Below are 20,237 nucleotides of genomic sequence, written 5' to 3' on the forward strand. Positions count from 1 at the left end.
CAGGAATCTTGCCAAACATTGAAAACTCACTTTTCTCCTGAGGAAACCTGAACTGAAGACGCTTGGGAGCAATAAAGTTCTTAATAAGGCACCTGAGATTCTTCACAGACTCATTTCTCTAATTTTGACTCCCAGTTACTGCAGTAATTTTCTTAAAAGTCAAGGTGACAGATTCTGCTCAGATCTTCTGTTCAAGGGTCACAGTCACAGTTGCCACCTCCACTGCTGGAAAGCCCAGTAAACTCCAACCACTCATACACTGAGGCTTTGCCTATTCTCTGAAGCTACTCCATTAGCATCAGAAAAACAGGCTTCACAGGTGAAGTACAAAGCTCTGAGGTAACAGACTCTGCTATAACTGGAAAATTAGTTAAACACTTCAGAAAGGTTTCACATACTTTGCATCAGACAAGATGTAAAGCAAATGGAAAAAAAATTAAAGAGAGTGAAGACTTTCTTCCTACAAGACAAGTAGGAGGGGGCTTTCACTTAGCACAATTATCTTCCCTAAATTTTCCCTTCAGTTTTATTTCCCAATACTGGCGATTTACTGAAGTATGTGAAGATCAGCACCTAAGCAAAAAAAGCACTCTCACAAAAGCAAAAAATATTTGGCCGACAAGACAAATCCTGCGCTTATATCATAAAGACCACAAACTTGGGACCACTTTCAATATTTTTTTATTACACACAAAAAAGTCACTATCTTCCAAGATGCTTCCAAAAAAGGATGCTTTCATTGTTATTATCACTAATGCTCAATTTAACAGGTCAGCTGTGCCATCCTGTTAGCAGGAGACATTACACAACACTAAAAGACAATAAGCCATGCTGTCTAGGACACAGGATAAGCAACATGATGAGAATGGTGATGTCACTGGCTAACCTGTGATCTCATATATTATACAAGACACCAGGCTGCTCTGTTTTCAGAGACCCCCAAGCAAGCACCTTGCAGCCCAGATCATTCCAGACATGCCTTTGTTCATCAATCTGTATGAGAACACTCATAATTCACTGCACCAGAACCTAAACTCCTTGAGTTTAAGGACCCAGAAGAGCTGAGATTTGTGAATGACACCGACAACTCAGTCGCATTCTCTTCAAGTCCAGAAGAAAGCCTGTCTGCATCTCATACTGCTCCATGTGGAATGAGACTCCTGTGACCCTGGTGACCAACCCAAACAAAAGAGAATGCTGAGAGTCAGAAGAAGCTTCCTTCAGACTACCTCATTCATAATTTAACTGTTAACAGCCATGTAACTGGAGTGGCTGCAGGAAAAATTAACTGTATAGTTCTCTGTTATGTTGAAAGCACTTCAACTGTGTTTGCTTTCTACTTAAGCAACAGGACTTTATTTCAGAGGTTAGTCCCTTTGGGAAAAAAAAGGGATGAAGCTCAACTAATAAATAGAATTAATTTAACTTCATTTTTAATCACTCAAGAAAGACTATAGTAATCACATTCAGCCTTTCACATTCTCCTAATCTCCTAGGCAATTAATTTTCACATATTCAATCACAATATAGTCTATAACATAGAAAGGAAATATTTATGCACTTGTTGCTTTGCTGCAAGTTTTGTGTATGGATATTTCTGATTCAGGGGGTTAACTCAAAAATAGCATTCCTTTTGACCATGTACACTGACCCATATTCTGTGAACAATCTGAAAGTATAAAGAGAAAACTAACACAGAAAACATAATGGAGTGCTAAGATTCACCCAGGACCAAGAAACTTTGTCCAAGCTGTGTCATAGATCATATTGTTGTGTTTCACACACAAAGCAGATTATATGGCTCAACCAGAAACACTTAATATTATCTATTAGCTCTTTGCACTATGGCTGTGCTTTTTTCCACAAAATAAATTTAGAAGTAATACACTAAGTATTGACTTCATTACAGCTGATGACTGCACACACAAACTTAACTGAGGTGTTACCTCCATCAAACAACATCCATTCATTCCGTGTGTGAACTCAAAAGAGGGTCATGTGAAAATGTCTATAATACAACACCCCTAACACAGAGATCCTTAAGATAAGGTGAAAAGAAGCAAGAATTTATATCCTCATCTGATCACCAAGTTCATTCATATGATCAGAAATGGTACAGTGTATCCTTCAGCAGTCTGGAAGCTTCATCCAAAAGCAGGAAGACGTTCTCAGAGACTGCTACCACAAGGTAACGCTGCAGTGTCATCACTGCCATCATTTGAATGGCCATTATAAATTTTTCAGTGTATTGCAGATCACTCTCTACCTGGCTGACATTCTTCATCACACTCAGACACAACAGACTGTCAATCACAGCAACTGCCAGAGAAGGGTGGTGACACAACTTTCCCAGTATGCCCACATAACTTCTGTGTGTCAGGAGCATCTTGGCAAGAAGCACACACTGACAGAGATGCTTACTTAGCACTGAAAAAAATCTGTATGGCAAGATCAAAACCACAGAAAAACTTTAAATGTATGGCAGAAAAATTTTCCTTCCCCCTCGTATTCCCAAACCAAAAGCACAAAATTCACTGTGCCACTGGAAACCAGAAACTAATTACTCCTTCCCCAAGCCTTAATTCTTCCTTCTGCTGCACCTTTATATCAGAGCTTCTCCACTAAACATGTTAAAATCGTACTTGAGAAAAGCACTGATTCAAGGATTACTCTTGTTTGTGGAAAGTGATGTTTTAAGCCATTGTACAGACTTAAAAAGTACTCTTTTCTCAATTTTCTGCCTAGAAAGGTTGACAATAAATATTCCTGTTAGTATATGGAAGAACAGATTTAGGAACGTAATGCAGGTACATTGTTGTGCAAAACATCCTAGCTGCAACACATTCAAGTCAAAACCCTCAGTTTGACAACTCCTCCTTGGGAAACTATTTACTCAAAGTAGCAGCATCATTTGTGTCCTCTTTCCCTGAAGACAGGCAAGAGTGACTACAGACCTAACAAAGTACAGCAGGCTGAAAAGATTAACTTCCTTATTTAAATGAAATATCATCATTTGAAATTTCATTTTGAAACCAACACTTTTTAAAGGAAGCTTGGTTAATGGAAACTGAAGCAAGACTGCAGTAGGTCTTTAAGGAATCACACAAAGCAGATGATTGACACTGATATTCTTTCTAGCCTAGTCCCTTTAATGAAGTTTAAAGACATCAGAACACATTAAAACAAAACCAACAAAGGGTGCTTGGGCACTTGAAGAGGCTCCCCAGGGAAGTGGTCACAGTTCCAAGCCTGACAGAGTTCAAGAAGCATCTGAACGATGCTCTCAGGCATAGGAGGTGTCCTGTGCAGGGCCAATATTTGGACTTGATGATCCTTGTGGGTTCCTTCCAAATCAGGATATTCTTTCATCTCTGAGAACTGAGATGTCAATTCATTTTTATTCCCACAGCAGTTGAAGGCAAGAAGTTAATGCACTGAAACAAACCCATTGAGGTTATTTTAAAGAAATGTGATGCAAATTCTCAAGAATGTAAAAAAATAGCAACAAAATCATTCTTCATGTGTGTTTAAGATAGAACTGTATTAGTCTGGAAGCTATGTGTGTTTATACAAAAAACCCACCCCAAAAAACAAACCATATATTTCCCTTTAATGCCTCCTTGGCAAACCAGACTCGGATGAAAGACATGCTCCAACAGACTGAGCACTGTTTTTTAGGATGCAGCACAGTGTTTGAAAACATTTGGCACTGCCAAACCCTGCACAAGTGTTAAACAGTTCAGATTTTGCAAGGTGAGGCAATGTCCCAAATTTTAAGAAAGTGATCAGAAAACATATGAATAAAGTCCAGTTGCAGCTATTTATCTTTGGACCTTCATCCAGGAAAGTAGATGAAAAACCCTTGCAGTGTCCCAGGGGATAAGCTATATAGATAAATTAATACTTTTTCCCCATCTCTCATGTCTACATATCAGAGAGCGTGATACTACCCTGCTTCCTCATTTATATTTTAGTTCACATCTTACACAGAACAGAGACTGCCCTATGCTAATAAAAATAAGCACCACATATTTTTCAGGACATCTATTTTAAAGTTCCCCTCTCTAGCATCCAAAAAGAAATCTGCCAATGCTCCACCCTAGGAGACTGGAGGCACTAACTTCTTGACATCAGGAAACACTGGAAGGAGAACCTGCACAACTCCAAATCCTTATCTATGACTCCTCACATAAGAAAGCAAAACATGTACAACTGTTATCCACTCCCAACCTACATGTTCTGATTATAATGAAAAACTATCAGAAATAACTCACATATGATTCAAAGTAGGGATATAAAAGGGACAACTGAAACAGCCTTCTCGCACAAGCTAAGAGACAAGCAAGCACTTTGAGCATCAGCAAGAGGAAAAGACAGCAGTCTAGAAGTAGCCTACTTGAAAAAAGAAAAGAAGCAAAAGTAACAAACAGTGATAGTCTGTCACACACGCAGGGCTGAGTCCTCCAAGTTCAGCCTGAGTTTCAGCCCTTCCTGGACCTGCTGCTTTGCTGATGCAAAAAGAAATCCACCATCTCACCTGATGCTGTTTGTTCCATTCTTCTCATAAGCTACTACAATTTTATTGGGGCTTAAGGGCAAAGCATTCATGGAGGAGAAGGAAAAAGGCATGTGCACAACAACCTCATAAAACATTGGGAAAAGTAGAGAAGTGGAACTGACAGTGGCAACTACCACTTCCTAGCGTCTTACTTAGCAAATCAATCGGAAACCAGCTCCAGCAATTAAGCGATAATGAATTATTGATGACACTCACTTTGGGGAACTGAGCACTTACCAGCATTTATGAAACTAAAGAAACTGAGGTGGGTAAGTGCCATCCCCATTTTGCAGACGGCACAAAGCCAGGCAGACAGCAAACAATTCCACGACATTACGCCTTGCCGACGATCACTTATCTCTAGCACGTTATCTCAGTTCTGTTTGTACATGGTCACACATTACCTTGATTTGTAACACACTCCTGCTTCAGAGAGGCACAGTGAATGCTCCAGGTACAGAATTTAATAATTTCAGTAACCACATCCTACTACCATTTCAGAGGTGGGGAGAAAAAGGCTGCTCAAAATAAAGGACAGCAATATTGGAGCCAGGGAAAAACCACTTTAAAATGTGATCTACAACATATGTTCAGTGGCAGAATTTGCCCTTGAGAAAGCAAAGAAGGTATTCAAGCTCTACTATTTCAAGATACTTTATGTCTGTGCTTAACATGTGTTTAAGTCAGCCAACTAATTTTGCCAATGCAAATATATTCAACTAGAAACTCAGAAGAAAGCCAAGAATTCAGTCTCGGATTTAAAACACTCTTGCCAGCCACTCAAGGCTGTCAGTAATGCCATACAGGAACATTTCCTATCACTAACACATAAAAGTGATCTAGGAAAGAGAACTCACTCTACTCCTACCATACTTCACAACTGAGCTTTCCAACTGTTGCCATTATCTATTTATATCATTAAAAACCAGACAAAGGAAGATACGAGCATTCACTGCACATTATATATCCTGCCTCTTCACAATTTTTCATTAGACTTAGCAAGCAGACAGGCTAATGTCTACATGCACTTAAAGGTAAGTCTCTCACACTTATACAGCTTTCACCCTCAACAGCAGCTGCTAGAGCTGAGGCAGACACAGATGCAGCTTTACAAATTAGCAGCCGTACATCATCCAGCTGGTGTGAAACACCATGACATCCCTTCAAACACCACAATGGTTACACCCATGCGAGTGTGCTGACTTGTAGTCAGCTCTCTGACAGGAATGCTGGTGACATAAGCTTCAGAAGGAGGAAGATGAATGTCAGTACCTGCCATGTAGTCCAGCCTTGCAGACAAGATGTCTTTCAGGGAAGGGCAGCTTTCTGTGTGGAATTTTAGATGACCAGAGATAGGGTTCAGCCCTGCCACAGATGTCTTACATGATCATATTATTCTGCTTTTCTTGGCTTCAGTTTTCCTTATCTGTTAATGACTACTAATGCTCTCCTATCCCATGGGAATACTGCCAGCATCCATAATTTATGTTTCCACCCTGCTTGGATGCTGAGAAGATGAGTACCTGGAGATATATACTGATCAGTTGTCTGCCAAATATATAAACTGTTTTTAAAGAAATATTATAAAAAAATGCAAACTATTAATATTAAAGCCCATCTGTGCATCATATAATCATTAAGGAAGGAAAAGGCCTCAATAATCACAGAGTCCAAGCATTAACCCAGCACTGACAAGTTCACTACTACATCATATCTCTAAGGACCACATCTACATGTTTTTTGAACACTTCCAGGGATTGCGATTTCACCATTTGCTGGGCAATCTGTTCCAATGCCTGATCACCCCTTCAGTGAAGAATTTTTTCCTTATTCCCAATATAAATTTGCCCTGGCACAACTTCAGGCCGTTTCCTCTTGTCTTATTGCTTGTAACTCTGTCTACCTCAGCTCACTACAATGTTCTTTCAGGGTGTTGTAGAGAGCAGTAAGATTTCCCCCCAGAAAAGCCTCCTTTTCTGCAGGTTAAACACCCCCAGCTCCTTCAGCTGTTCCTCACAAGACTTGTCCTCCAGACCCTTCACCAGCTCCATTGCCCTACTCTGGACTCATTCTACTACTTCAATGTCTTTCTTGCAGTGAGGGGCCCAAACCTGAACACAGGATTCAAGGCGTGGCCTCACCTGTGCAGAGTACAGGGGACAATCACGGCTCTGGTCCTGCAAGCCACACTGACTCAGGCCAGGATGCCAGTGGCCTTCTCACGTTCAGCTGCTGTCAACCACCGCCCCCGCCAGGTCCTTTTCCACAGGACATCTTTCCAGCCACTTTCCCCCAAGCCTACAGTACTGCACGGGGTTGCTGCGATCCAAGTGCTTCAGGACTCAGCACCTTGCCTTGCTGAACTTCCACACAATTGGCTTTGTCCCATTGATCCAGCCCACCCAGATCCCTCTGCAGAGCCTTCCTACCCTCCAGTAGATCAACATTCCCACCCAGCCTGGTGTTGTCTGCAAACTCCATTTACTCCTCAACAGTAAACAGGCATTTTTATATTTTTATAACCAAAAATCTTTGAGTTATGCAGGAATGCAGCTGATACACAGATTCTGACTAAAATAGGTAGGACCACTCTGTAACAGATAAGCAGGAAGGAGTTTGGGAAATTGCAGCTTCAACTACCAACTAGACTCAGTTCACATGGTAACTCTAGAGATAAGTGATCCCCTAGACCTAAGAAACTCAAACCATTTTAGATACAGAAACTAACTGCCCTCTTATTTACACTTACAGGGTCCAACAAGAACACCTGCTATGGTTCAATTTCTGTTTTCCTTTTGCACATACTCTTTACTTTGTTTAATGTTGGGATGAGATTAGTGGGAAAAGGGAACAACTTGGGAAGCTTGTTTGAAAACAGATTATAAATCTGTATATTTCAAAGTATCCAAAAAATCACTCCACCCTGGAAACATGCAATGACTAGCTCTTGGTATAGCTGCTTACACCTAGGGTTTAATTTTGACAGTTGAGATCACTCAAACGGTTCTCTAACCAAAACATTTACTATAGCATTTCAGTAACACATTTTTTCCAACACAACAGGCCAACATAGTCCTTCTAAACCAAAGCAAACAAAGCTGGAACAGTAACTAAATCCGTGCCAAGTTAGTTTTCTTACAGGAATGTGCAAAGTAGCTTGGAAGGCTTGTGTTTGCAAACACCCAACTTATTCCATCTTCAAGGGCCAGACTGGCAAAGGCGCAAAGATCATTCTATTTCCTCAATGTTACTGTTCCTTTGAGACATCCCATATAAGACACACTTCCTTTACAAAATGGAGATAACCACCTGATATTTTAGAAGTCTAAATCATGCACTCTTTACTGGGTTAAAAACTGGCTGGATAGCCAGGTCCACTGGGGAATGTACATCCAGCTGGTGGCCACTCCTAAGTGGTGTTCCGCAGAGCTCAGTGTTGGCTCCAGTCCTGTTTAATACCTCTATTAATGAGGTATTAAATTGAATGAGAGGAGCAAGCGTCCTGTCAGCCAGTTTGCAGACAGTGCTAAGTTGGGCAGGAGTGCTGATCTGCTGGGCAGGCTGGATCAATGTGCCAAAGCCAGCTGTATGAGGCTCAACAAGGTGAAGTATGGGTCCTGAGGGAGCTGGTGTTGTTCAGCCTAGAGAAAAGGAGGCTCAGGGGACCTTATCACGCTCTACAAATGCCCAAAAAGAGGTTGTAGCCAGGTGGGGTTTGGCCTCTTCTCCCAGGCAACCAGCAATAGGACAAGAAGACAGCCTCAAGACAGCTGCACCAGGGGAGGTTCAGGTTGGACATTAGGAAGAATTTTTTCACTGAAAGGGTGAGCACTGGAACGGGATGCCCAGGGAGATGGCGGAGTCACCACCCCTGGAAGTATTCAAGAAGCAACTGGACACGACACTTAGTGCTACGGTTTAGTAGATGTGGTGGTGTTCAGTCAAAGGCTGGAGTCAGTCTTGGAAGGCTTTGGTGAGTCCATGATTGTATGTGGGCCTAATTTTAACAGATCTAATGGGCCTTACAGAGGTCTCTTCGATACAGGCCCAAAGGAAGTTACACTGATTGCTTCTTCAACTGGAAAGTTTGCTCACAATAGAAATCTGCCTAATTTTACAACTACTGATGAGAAAACAAAGTACCAACACTGCAGGGAAAAAATAGCTAAACCATGGCCGAACAGTTTCCCCATGAGACTACTCACAAGGAGCAGTGGCAGTCAGCAGGTCAGCAACTCTGGATTCAACCTCAGTTAGGACATGAATATCCTGCCAATGATCATCACTGTTTCTTGTGTTTCCAGATTTTATTTGACTCAGCTAATTGGCCATTAAGGTCCAATGAGGTGGACATTTATCTACAGATAACACAAGGAAATTGGAAAGTAAGCAGCCTGAGGCTACCCTGAAGACTGTTAACCAAATAGCAAGGCAGAGCTCAATTAAAACAATTCATCAGAAAACCTATATAGTCCATTGGCAGATTTTCAAGGATCCCATTAGCAATTTTAAGGATATTCAATCTGATTAGACGCTGAAGTCTATCTCATGTAGAAACCATTAATAAGTAAAGAGCCCTTAACTTTGAAAGCCTGAACATTACCAAAGCCACAGCAGGAAGAGACACTGGGCCTTTCCTGTGTAACTAATATGCACAATTTTGCATAAGAATGGCAAACCCTTTCTGTACTATATTGAAAAACGTGAGACTGATGAAAAGGTAGGGCTGTGCAAACCAAGCAAGTTTGTTATCAAGTACCCACCACTTTTGGGTGGACTCTGTTGATGTAACTAAGAGACACACACTCTTACATGCTACCTCTAAAAAGCCTACATGCAGGATCTCTGAATCAGGAGTATTCCATGAAATGTCTAATACCTCAGTTATTGAAAAGGGCAGGCATTTCAATCACTTGAAATTGCGGTGCAAATAGGAAATTACACTGAAAAACATTTTGTCCCTCATTTTATGAAAACTTGAAGAAGAAAAATGTCTATTGCGCTCTTAACCTTAATGGACATATAATTCAAGTACAAAATAAGGTCACTGCTATTCTGGACTCTCTTTTTGAAAAGAAAGGTTGCAATGAAAAACATTTCAAAAAACATGATACTGACAGTAATCCCTATAAGGGAAAAAAATCTGACAACAGTCTACTTCAAACTTGCAATTTTGAAGCTCACATTCCTCATGGAAGATTTTCAGGGTACAACTGGTACTGCCAACTCCTATTGTTCAAAAATACTCTTAGGAACTCTACTATCAATGTCTTTTTTGTCTTCCAAGTACTCTGCTAATGTTCTAGACAGACCACTTTGATCTTTGGACAGAAGCAGATTCTTAATTTGTATACTGCACATGGTAATTCCATTTTCAGAGGAGATAAAAAGAATAGGTTCATGAAATTTAAATACTGCTTGCACATAACAGAGGGAAGTCCTCCATCTGAGGACAAATGCTTGTGGTTGGATTAAGAATGTGTAAGCTGAAAAATATTACAGGGATGTACTTTTCTCTTCCCTCCACACTTGCTGATATTCAAAGCCAGTATATTCACAAGACTGAAAATGCCTAAAAAGAGTATGTAGATCTCACCTTTTAAGACACGGCTACCAAACGCTTCTTAGAGAACATAAATCGGAATTCCAACAGGACTCGATTCAATTAATGTCAAGTTTAACATCTAGAACCCTGGTTACACAGTAAAATGAATGATCTGCTCATTTAAAAGTTCACAGTGTTTTGGATTGGTTTTTTTCACAATTCTACCTGTAACTCCATTTATGCTTTCATTTCATTCACAAGCAGGTACTGAACATCAGCCATATGGATTGTTTTCCTCCCTCTCCACCTTCTTTTTACCTTTTAAAAACTTGCTGAAAGGAAAAAGAAGCCTTTTCTGAGTTTGAAAGACAGCAATCACCACAAACACTGCTATTCTTCCTTAGCCAATTCTGAATTATGCCTACTTAGTTTAAGGACTTGGTCTTTTAAAAGTAATTGAGCAGTAAGTTCTTCCAGACTCCAGGATTTCACAAGCGCAGGTTGCTTTCTACCAGACTGAGCAGATCTCGATCTCAGCATCCGTACTGTGCCTTTCCAGTTACACAAACAAGCAAAGATGTTCAGATTTTACATGATGCCAAGGCCTTGAGAAGACATTTCTTACTGTTGGATCAGATCATGGAAGATTCAGTTTGGCATCTTCAAGATCACCCATCCAAGATCACCATCAGAGCCTCAAACTCAGTAGGTGTACAGCCATTCTCCTCAGGACAAAAAACATGCACATCAGGTTCCATATAACCATATATTCAGTTTAGGAGTGTGCAGTTCCACTCAGCTTTTAAGATTTCACTGTTTTGGACCCAGCCACCACAGCAACTTGTGTCACTGGCAGGAGGCTGCCTAACGGGACTTATTTGGCCATTGAAACTCATTGATTGCAGTGTGTTTCCTTTGAAGGTCACACATGCTGACTCTACCAATTATGTGTTTATGAACAACTGACGTGCTTTGGCAGGTGAAGCAACTCTACATATTTAACTCTCTAACTAGTCTATGACTGCACATATTTAACAATGCATTCACTAATGATTTAGCAATTTATAAAACATGTCTTGCATTGTGAACATTACCTGTTCTTCATAAATGATCCCTGAGAAATGGCTCATTTGCTTAAGATGCACAATTCACTTATAAATTGTACCAGAAACTGAGTAAGACCAAGTCCCAAGTAGTCTGCTCTTACTAAACTCCACCTCTCAAACACAGCAGCAAAGTCCTACACAGCCTAAAGCTGAGCCTTAGCAAACAGCATTGTGCTAAGCAATGGACAGGGAGAAGAAAAGCAAGCCCAGCACTGGTGGTAGAGTGAAGCAGAACATCTGCAATAGATAGAGGCAATGGAAAAATGACAATACCTACCTTCAAGTTTGGCATAGATATAGTAAGTATACATAACAGCCTCTTTCTTTTTAAGTACGGAGGCATGATGAGGAAATCCATGGCTAGCTCTATGCTTCAATGGGTACAATTTGGTGAGGTCATGAGGCACGAAGGAAAAAAAGAGGAAAGGATACGGAGAGGAGGAAGGAAGTGGCACAAATCATCTATGAAAAGAAGCATGTAAAGCCTAAGTCATCAGCATGCAGCTTCACAACAACAGATCAAGGATGCAGGCAAAGAAAGAAAAAGAAAGGAGTTTGAATCTGACAAGAAAGGGATTCAAAATCCAAGAAATAATGGCTATCTTTAGCTGCAGAATTTTAGCTAAGCTTATACAAAGAGAAGCAGAAACATTTAATAGCCTTTAACATAACTTCTTGCATTGGGAGACAGCAGCAGAATACCAGCCCTGAGACTGAATTAGCAGCCTTGAAACTCAAAAGTGCAAGCTCAAGCATTCCCTTCTGTAGCCATGTGTGAGCAGTAACTGCATTCCCTGTCAAGCAGCCACTATTTCGCAGGTTTGACATGGTCCTGAATCATGGGTTCCCTGTGCAGAGCACCCTAGACAAGCAACAGTACTTCAACTTGTCAGCTCCTGCCCTGCCTTACAAAAGGGAGAGAAAGTGCAACTTGACAAATACATGGATTTTCATAAGTACATCAATTTGTGTGTCTCTATCATGCTTCACATCTTTGTACACCTAACACTCCTATGTTTGAGGAATCTTAATGCCTTTACGCTAACAACAAAAAAGAAATGGAAAAAAACAGGAATATTTGACTAAACATTATCATATCAAGAAAAATCTACTTACCTCACATCAAATCCGTACCAGGCAAGGCAGAACATCTCTTAAACGCCAAACCCACTATTTTGAACTGTAAAAACATATGCCTGATATTTGTGGCACATAGCTCTTGACTAAAACTAGGGTAGCACTAACAGCATCAGAAAAAGATGGTAAGAAAGCTGGTGTCAAAAAAAAAAATTAGACAAATAAAAGAGGAGGGAATACAGTGAGGAAAGAATTAAATCTTGCCCAAAGTCATACCCTGATCAGTAACACAACCTGGAATAGATCTGTTGTCATCTCATTGCAGGGGCTCCATACTGTTGTCTTCTTATCACAAAAGTTTCATACCTTCTTGGTGCTTCTCGTGGGCAGCTCCTCAGAGCACTGACTCTTCCTTCTTCACAAAGCAGCCAACTGACTCCAGTTCCCCTCTCAACCAGCCACCCCACTCTTTTATAGCACTCTTCTTCTCATTGGTTATAGCTGTGGCCTGTTAAAGTCAGGCCTGTTCCTAATCTTTGATAATTGGCCCAGCTGCAACTCCTTAGAGGTAAGATTACTTTCTACACTACCTTTATTTTCTTATGTTCTATCCCCCTATATAGATCCTGCAGCAGTAAGATGGTGAATAGCTTTGCCCAGAAGAATGCAAGTCTTCAGTTGACACATATACACATGGCTGGCGATGGTGTTCTGTCTGGAGCGATAAGCATCATCTGACTCATTAACAATTGAAGTGATAAATTCATCTAAAATACATAAAGCAAGAGAAATTACTCCAGGGAATGATGGAATCTGAACACAAATACTTAATAGCCAGAATTCACATCTTAATTTTTAATGGAACCACAACCTACTTGCTGCAGCAACACTATTACATTTTATGAAAACAGAGATAGGGCCTCACAGGAAAATGTTACCTAAAATCGAACTTTTCATCCAACAAACCCAACAGTTTCAAAATAGACCAACACAGGATACCTCATGTGATTTCCATCTAAAATTTTCAATAAGAGAATCTTGAACCAGGAATCTTCCTGATCACATTCCCTAGGAGCCATCCGGAATCTGTCTAAGCAGATGAAAGATAACAACGCAACACCTGAGACCCAGAGCAAGGTGCAGTACTTAGAGCTTTCTCATTTAATTTAAAAGGAAAAAAACTAATCAGAATCCCTACTAAAGAATAAAAATAGCACTACAACCTGAAAAATTATATTTTTGCCCCTATTGAAACAAGCTATTTTATAACACAACAGCGTATTTCAACCATATTCAACTTATAGACTTTCCAATCTTTAATAAGTTAAGTCTCACAGGCTACTTGAGAGATACCAAAGCCATTTTAAAATAGAAATCTTTTGGCTAAGAAGACATAGTATCAGGACCTTGGAGTTCATTAGCTCCCAATCCTAAATGATCCCAGATTTTAGCAGTTTCACAGCCACATCACCTTCCATTCATTACCTCAGCTCCCTGTTCACTCTGACATGTGACACAGAAACTTACTCAACCATTTACACATTGACAAAGAGCAGCTTTGCTTGATATGTTTTAATTGTGACAAGTTCACAGCTGTCCAGCCCATGGTTGGAAGAAGGCTTAAGAAACACAGAGGAAAAAATTACCAGCAGCCACTCCACCCCATCCCCCAAATTGCTTCAATTTTCATTTTGTTCATGTGGAGCCTTTTGATTATCCACCCATATGATTCCCCAGTCCTTCAACACATTTCTCACACTAACAGGAGCTATCTATTATTTCTCTCCAACTTCCAAAGAATACACATTTGTATAAGCTGCAACTAAAATAAATATGTGATTCCACAAGTTCCTTTACAACCAAGAAGTGGGTAAGTGGGGATCTGTATAAGCAACAAGAACAAGAGACCAACGGCTCCATTTAGAAATTTCACTGCCTCAGCATTTCCCATGTGCAAGTTAAAACACACCCACACACCAAGCCAGCTACTATTACACCATCTTCTCTCCTAAAAGGATTTTTCTGTCCTGATAGACAACACTGCATGCAAGGTGAGGTTGGCCTAAAATTCCTTTTAGTCTGACAGTTTCACTAGCACAAGAGGCTGCATGAAAGAAACTAAACATCTGATCAAGTTACTGTGGCTTACAAGCTTCTAGATGTCAAATAATCTGGACACACACACAGTCCTGGCAAATGCAAAACCCCATTGATCATATAAATCAAAAGTTTCACTATCAGAGGTAACTAATTTAGACAAATGCTTTCTGCCATGGTGTTTTGTTTGCTAGTTTTTCTTAAGCTGTTTGTTATTTTCAATTTTGTTATTGGTTTGGGTTTTTTTGTTTCTTAATATACATGAGCTGCTCCTCAAAAATTCTATAGCAGTCAATAAATGTATGATAAACTGATTATCCTAATGGCCGACTATACAATTACCTCCAGCCACGATCTATTTACATTTCAAGCAAAGGGCAATCTGTCATTCCATGTTTCACTTGAGAGCTACCTTAAAATACATAATGAAAACTGTTTTCACTTGAAATATTCCATTCTGCATCTTAGATATAGCCCATTATGAGGTCCTGCCAGGACAGAAGAGTTATTTTAATACTTGAAAAGACAAAAATGCCAAAACCCAACTATTGAGACCCAAGATGTTTCTCCTTCCTCATCTTCGAAACCTGCCAGCTGATAATGAAGCTGTTTTCAAATCTTTTCAGACCCTGAAAATGTCAGTTGAAATAGCTATCACAGAGTGCCTTGTACCAAAGGTAGAATATCCACAGCTCCAGTCTGCAGCAAGCAGGACAACTGAACAGCCTTCCAGGCTTTCTAGCAATTCATAAAACCCATCAGCTTCTACAACAGACAAGACACTGAAATGGAGAGCACTGCTACCATCACAGCAGATCTCACACTACACATTTTTCAGGCCTACTCCATTATTGCATTTCTGCTCACACGGACAGAGAGAGTAACCACAGAACAGGATATATGACAGACACTACTCTGGTAAAATGTACCAGTTTGGAAAAATAAATTAAAATTTTAAAAATATAAATAACACAAACAAAAACCAAAACAAATTCTTTCTCCAGGTGACAAATTAATTTTTAATTAGGCCTTCCCACATTGCCCTGAAAGACAGAGATGCTTGAATCTCAGCTCAAATTAATCACTGCTACTTAACAAATCAACATAACCCTGTAACAGTCCACCAGATTTACAGCAAAGGGAGCCATTTTATTCCTCACCCAGTAGATAATCAGGATAAGAATGAAGGCAGGATGCAGGTTCCTATTGTCACAATAAAAACATTATAGTACCACCAGGAAATTTTTTTTTTCTCTAAAGAGGTATGGAGCTTGCTGGTCTCAGTGTATCAAGCACTACAGACTGACTGCATGCTTGTAACAATTTATTCCACATTTGTACAAAAGGCGCATTTTTACTGTCTATTTTCTTTGTAACAATCTCCACTGCCTATCACAACATGTGACTACAACATTGCAGTCATGCTTCCTCCCTCTCAGCCTGGCAACTGCGGACTCTTTGCAGCAATTATGCCAGGCGGGATGGGTGGCTGGAAGCTCCTGGGCCCTGCAACTCCCCACATTCAGTGAGTAAGAGAAATCTGTTTAAATCTAGCCAAGGACACACCTCCCCCAAATCATCCTCTGCTTATTTCACTCTCTGCACAAAAAATGTACTTGCAAGAGTAAAGTCTGACAACAGCCTCAAACATCAAACACTGAATACCAGAAACTCATTCAAGACAACTCGTGTGTGGGCACAGGCTCCTGTGACAAATCCCACATTCTCCTCAGCATGGCTGGGGAGCTTTGCATTGGAGTGAGTACCCCTGGCTGCTCTCATTATGACCACTGGCAGACTCACATCCTCAGCAAATATCCAGTGCTTGTTGTTTATTGCTGTCCCAAGCTGGAAGTTTCTCGACTTACCCACTCCAGGAATCTTTCTCCATCCCTCCCACACTGATGTGCTACCCATGCTCACTGGCTTATGTACCAAGAAAGACAAACACTGGTTATGAAGCACTAGACTCAGTTTACGAGTTTTTAAGAGGACTGCCTGAAAAACACAGAACAGACCTACTGAATAAACAATACAGACATGAGTCTTCAAGTAGAGAGTGGCTTTTTTCTCTCTACTTATCTAACAGTGGAGACCACTACTCAGCACTGCTGATTACTCCTGCCATGCAGTACACAAGGTTTTCAGCAAAGAAATTCTATTAGCAATACCTCTGAATGTCAGTGCAAATGAAGACTCAGTTAAGGAAATAATGGCTATCTCCTTAACACCATGTGGAAGTTTTAAGTTAGCAGATATTACACAATGCAGACTAATGTGGTAACATGACTCTTCAAATAGCTCCTACACCTCCTTGATTTTAGGGATGTTCTGGTTTTTTGCAAGATTTTGAGGTGAATTTGGAAAATGTAATGAAAGCACACGTGTGGCCCTTCATGTTTATGCTGTCTGTGGAATGGGTCCTGGTCCTAACAATCTTAGACCAAAATACTGGAGGGAATAAGACACAGAAGCTTCCCCTTAATACAGAGCAAGCTGAGTATATTTTAAGAGGCATAATATCTACATTATATATTTGACTAATGTATCAGAAAGGCCCTTATATTGAACTGTGACACCTGGGGATGATACTTAGAAATCCCAGCTGTGCATTGCATTTTGATTCTCCAGTCAAAGACTAACATTGTAAAACCTCCTTCAGTTAAAACAGGTCTGTAATTGTCAGAAAAAACAGCGTCCCTTTTTGCTCACTTTGTAAAAGCAGTTAATTTACCTGAATGTTTGTGACTCCTGCCATCATTTCTCTTCTTAATGGATGATATACAGGTTGAAGAAAAAAAATACATAAATCTATGTTCAAAACATGTTCAGTAGGATTTAGGTTTCTTTAAATAAAAAAAATGTCTTGGATACACAGTACAGTGGCAGTCAGGATTACAGAACTCATTTTTCTGTTAGGGATTGTTTACATTTTATTGGTTTTTCAGCTGTAGTGTACTTGCAATTCACTGAAACAATCCTTTCCAAAACTCACTGTAACTGTGTGTAGATCAGCTTCCATTACTTCATACAAGCAGTAGAAGATAAACATAGATGTCTGTTTTCTAACTAACAGACCTCCTTCTATATTAACTTAACTTGATAATGTTGTTACAGTCTGAGCTGGAAACAGGAATCCTTGCAGGACCTAACCTACATCCAGGAACTCATGGGCTGACACTGAGCCAAAGAAAAGTGCTGGAAACTGGGTCACACTATGACATGTACAGGACAGCAGGAGGGGATCCGAGCTGAGCCTGACCTGCTTATATTGGCAAGAGCACGAGAGATGAAAGAAACTGGGTGCATGGTGTGTGAGCTGCCCAAGAGCTTGATGAGACTTGAAATGAGATGGGGACTAGAAGAGGAAAGGAAGGTAACCAGGAAGCTCCTGTGCTGGGAACAGAGGCTGAAACTTCAGATCCATAGTCTCTTTCTGATCAATTACCAGTTAGTTACCAACTGAAATTAACAGCCTGGTGTAAGTTCAAACTCAAATATCATAACAAAGTAAAACCTTTCCCATGCAGATAGGCTCTTTCAGGATGAAAAGCACTATTTGATACAACTACAATATTATGAATAAAGACAAAAATAAAAGATCAACTTTGCCTTGCAAAGGTTCACTGCCAATGCAAGTCAACAGTTACTTCTGCACACTTGCACGCTAGCAGAACAACTGTTTAGACAGGGACACTATACTCTGTTTATCTTCTGTTAACTGAAATTCATCCCTAGGGTTGCAAGGTTTCCCATCTGTACCCAAAAAAGATTCAATAGGAAAAGAAGTATTTATATTTTATATCAAGAGTTACCAGAAGTAAAATTCAAACCAGAGTGAAGGCCAGGCAAAGACAAACTTATGCTCCCTGTGGGAAGCTTGCAGAGGTGCCAAAATATACAGAGGAAGCAACATCTAAAAAACAAATCCCTGAAGACCCCCTACTTTATTTTTCAAAAGAAAAACAGAACACATGAAAAAAGAAGTTTCAGAAATTTCTTTGAATCTGCCCCAAAGTAAGCCAGAGTCTCTGGTTAAGTAACTGCAAGAATGTTGTGCAAGAACCACAGCCAGTAGTCAAAAAGCTGAAGTACCAACTTCCACACAAGAAACAGGTCTTTGTCACTGCCCCCAAGCCAAGGTGGAGCAGGAATATGGGGTGTGGGTGGCTGGGAAACCTTCAGATGTAAAGATCAGTATCTTGTAGATGGGATCCCTCCGTGTTAATATAAGGGTGGTATTACAAGAAAATATATTCAACACATGGAAACATATAACTTGCTGTGAATAATTAGATGGAATTTTGGCAGTAGTAGAATGGAAATTAATAAGGAAGAAGGCAACACAATCCAGGTAAACAAAGCTGAGCTTCATCTGAAGTCTCCCAAAAATGGAACGGCGGAAATAGTTTTGCAAAGACACCTAAACCTCCAAAGACTTACGAATGTCACAGTCAAAGTTTGCAGTTGTCTAATTTCAAAACAGTGCAAGTCCTGTAACTCTTCTCCTTCCTACTTGTCTACACCAAACTCGAACTTTTACCATAGAAGCTGTGAAACTTACGAGTTCTTCATGACAACAAATACTCTTAAAAGACAAGAAAAGAAAATAATTTGAGCTTGATAATCTGAGTTTTACACACTGTGTGTCATCACTTCATCGCCAAGGCGTGATTCGGAAACAGACACAGCAGCATGCAGCCAGGCTACTTACACTGTCTGGAAAAGTGCTCGCTAAGATCATGTTGCAGAAATAATTCACACCTGCAGCAAAGCTGCACAAAACATCACCAACTCGCCAATTTTGACAGGCATATGCCGACCGTGGCGGGGAGAAAGAGTTTCTATATAGACGAATATGAGCAATAAGTATGAAACCCCCTTTCCGCACCCCAAGCAAAGCCAGGCAGGACCCGAGCGCTTCACTTGGCCGTATCCCGCCGCGGGCCCACCGCCACAGGGTCGCCCGCACCGGCCACGGCCTCCCTGGCCCCGAGGCGGCCTCGCAAAGGAGAAGGGGGGCCCGCCCTGGGATGTACCAGCGGAGCCGCGACCCTTCGGCCCGGCGGAGACTTCGACGCCCGGTTCGGCCCCGCTGCCCGCTCCATGCGCCCCGCTCCATGCGCCTCGCCCCACGCCAGCCCCGCTCACCCCCGCTGCGGCCGGGACCACCCCGAGCACGCCCCGAGGGGCGGAGGGGCCGAAACGCACACGCCGCACCCCCGCCGTGGGCATCCCGGCCCGGCCGGAAAGAGAGGGGAGCGAGGCGAGAGCAGCCCGGTGAGGGGCGGCCGGCGGCGCCCCCGGCCCGCCACGAGCCGCCCAGGGAGGCGGGGGTGGCGAGGAGGCCCCGGCGCCCTCCCCCGCCGAGCGGAGCCGCCCCCTCGCTGCCGGGCAGCGCCCCGGGGCACCGCCCCCACCCGCACTCACCCGCCGAGCCCAGCAGCAGCCACAGCAGCCACATGGCCCCGCGCCGGCCGCCCCGCAAACTTCGGGGCTGCTCCGCCAGTCCGGCCCGACGGAGCCTGCGGCGGGGAGCGGCGGTGCGGGGGCCGGCCCGGGGGAGGGCCCGGGGGTGGCACCGCCGCCGCCGCCCCGCCCCGCTGGGCGGCCGTGCCCACCCGCGGCTGCCGCCGCCCGGCCCGCACGGCTGAAGGGCCGCCTCATCTTCCACTCCTCTGCTACCCATCAGACCCCCCCGGCCAGCTTTGACGGCCGGGTTGCGGTGGCATTGGCGTGTCTTACAACAAAGTCTGCGCTTGCCGTGCAGCGGCGGACGGGAACCCTTTAGGAACACCTGGAAGAGTTTGGGTCGGAGCCGCACCCCTGCGGACATGCAGGGGCATACGGGCTC

General features: G+C 42.0%; 1 protein-coding gene across 5 annotated transcripts in view; it reads right to left on the reverse strand.

Annotated features, from left to right (window-relative positions):
- Positions 1-19,939, reverse strand: part of LDLRAD3 (low density lipoprotein receptor class A domain containing 3) — a 108,098-nt gene extending 88,159 nt beyond the window's left edge. For 3 of the 5 annotated variants that reach the window (XM_071427612.1, XM_071427611.1, XM_071427610.1), the window contains exon 1: positions 19,814-19,939. In XM_071427612.1, the coding sequence (XP_071283713.1) occupies positions 19,814-19,847 (34 nt within the window). In that variant the 5' untranslated portion in view covers positions 19,848-19,939. Of the gene's footprint in view, positions 1-19,534; positions 19,691-19,813 lie in introns of those variants that run through there. The other 2 variants (XM_071427614.1, XM_071427613.1) reach the window with 2 other exon arrangements.
- Between the last annotated feature and the right edge of the window lie 298 nt (positions 19,940-20,237).

This window comes from Agelaius tricolor, unplaced genomic scaffold (assembly GCF_023055355.1).
Source record: "Agelaius tricolor isolate 1412-34295 unplaced genomic scaffold, bAgeTri1.0.p SCAF_5, whole genome shotgun sequence".
NCBI lineage: Eukaryota > Metazoa > Chordata > Aves > Passeriformes > Icteridae > Agelaius > Agelaius tricolor.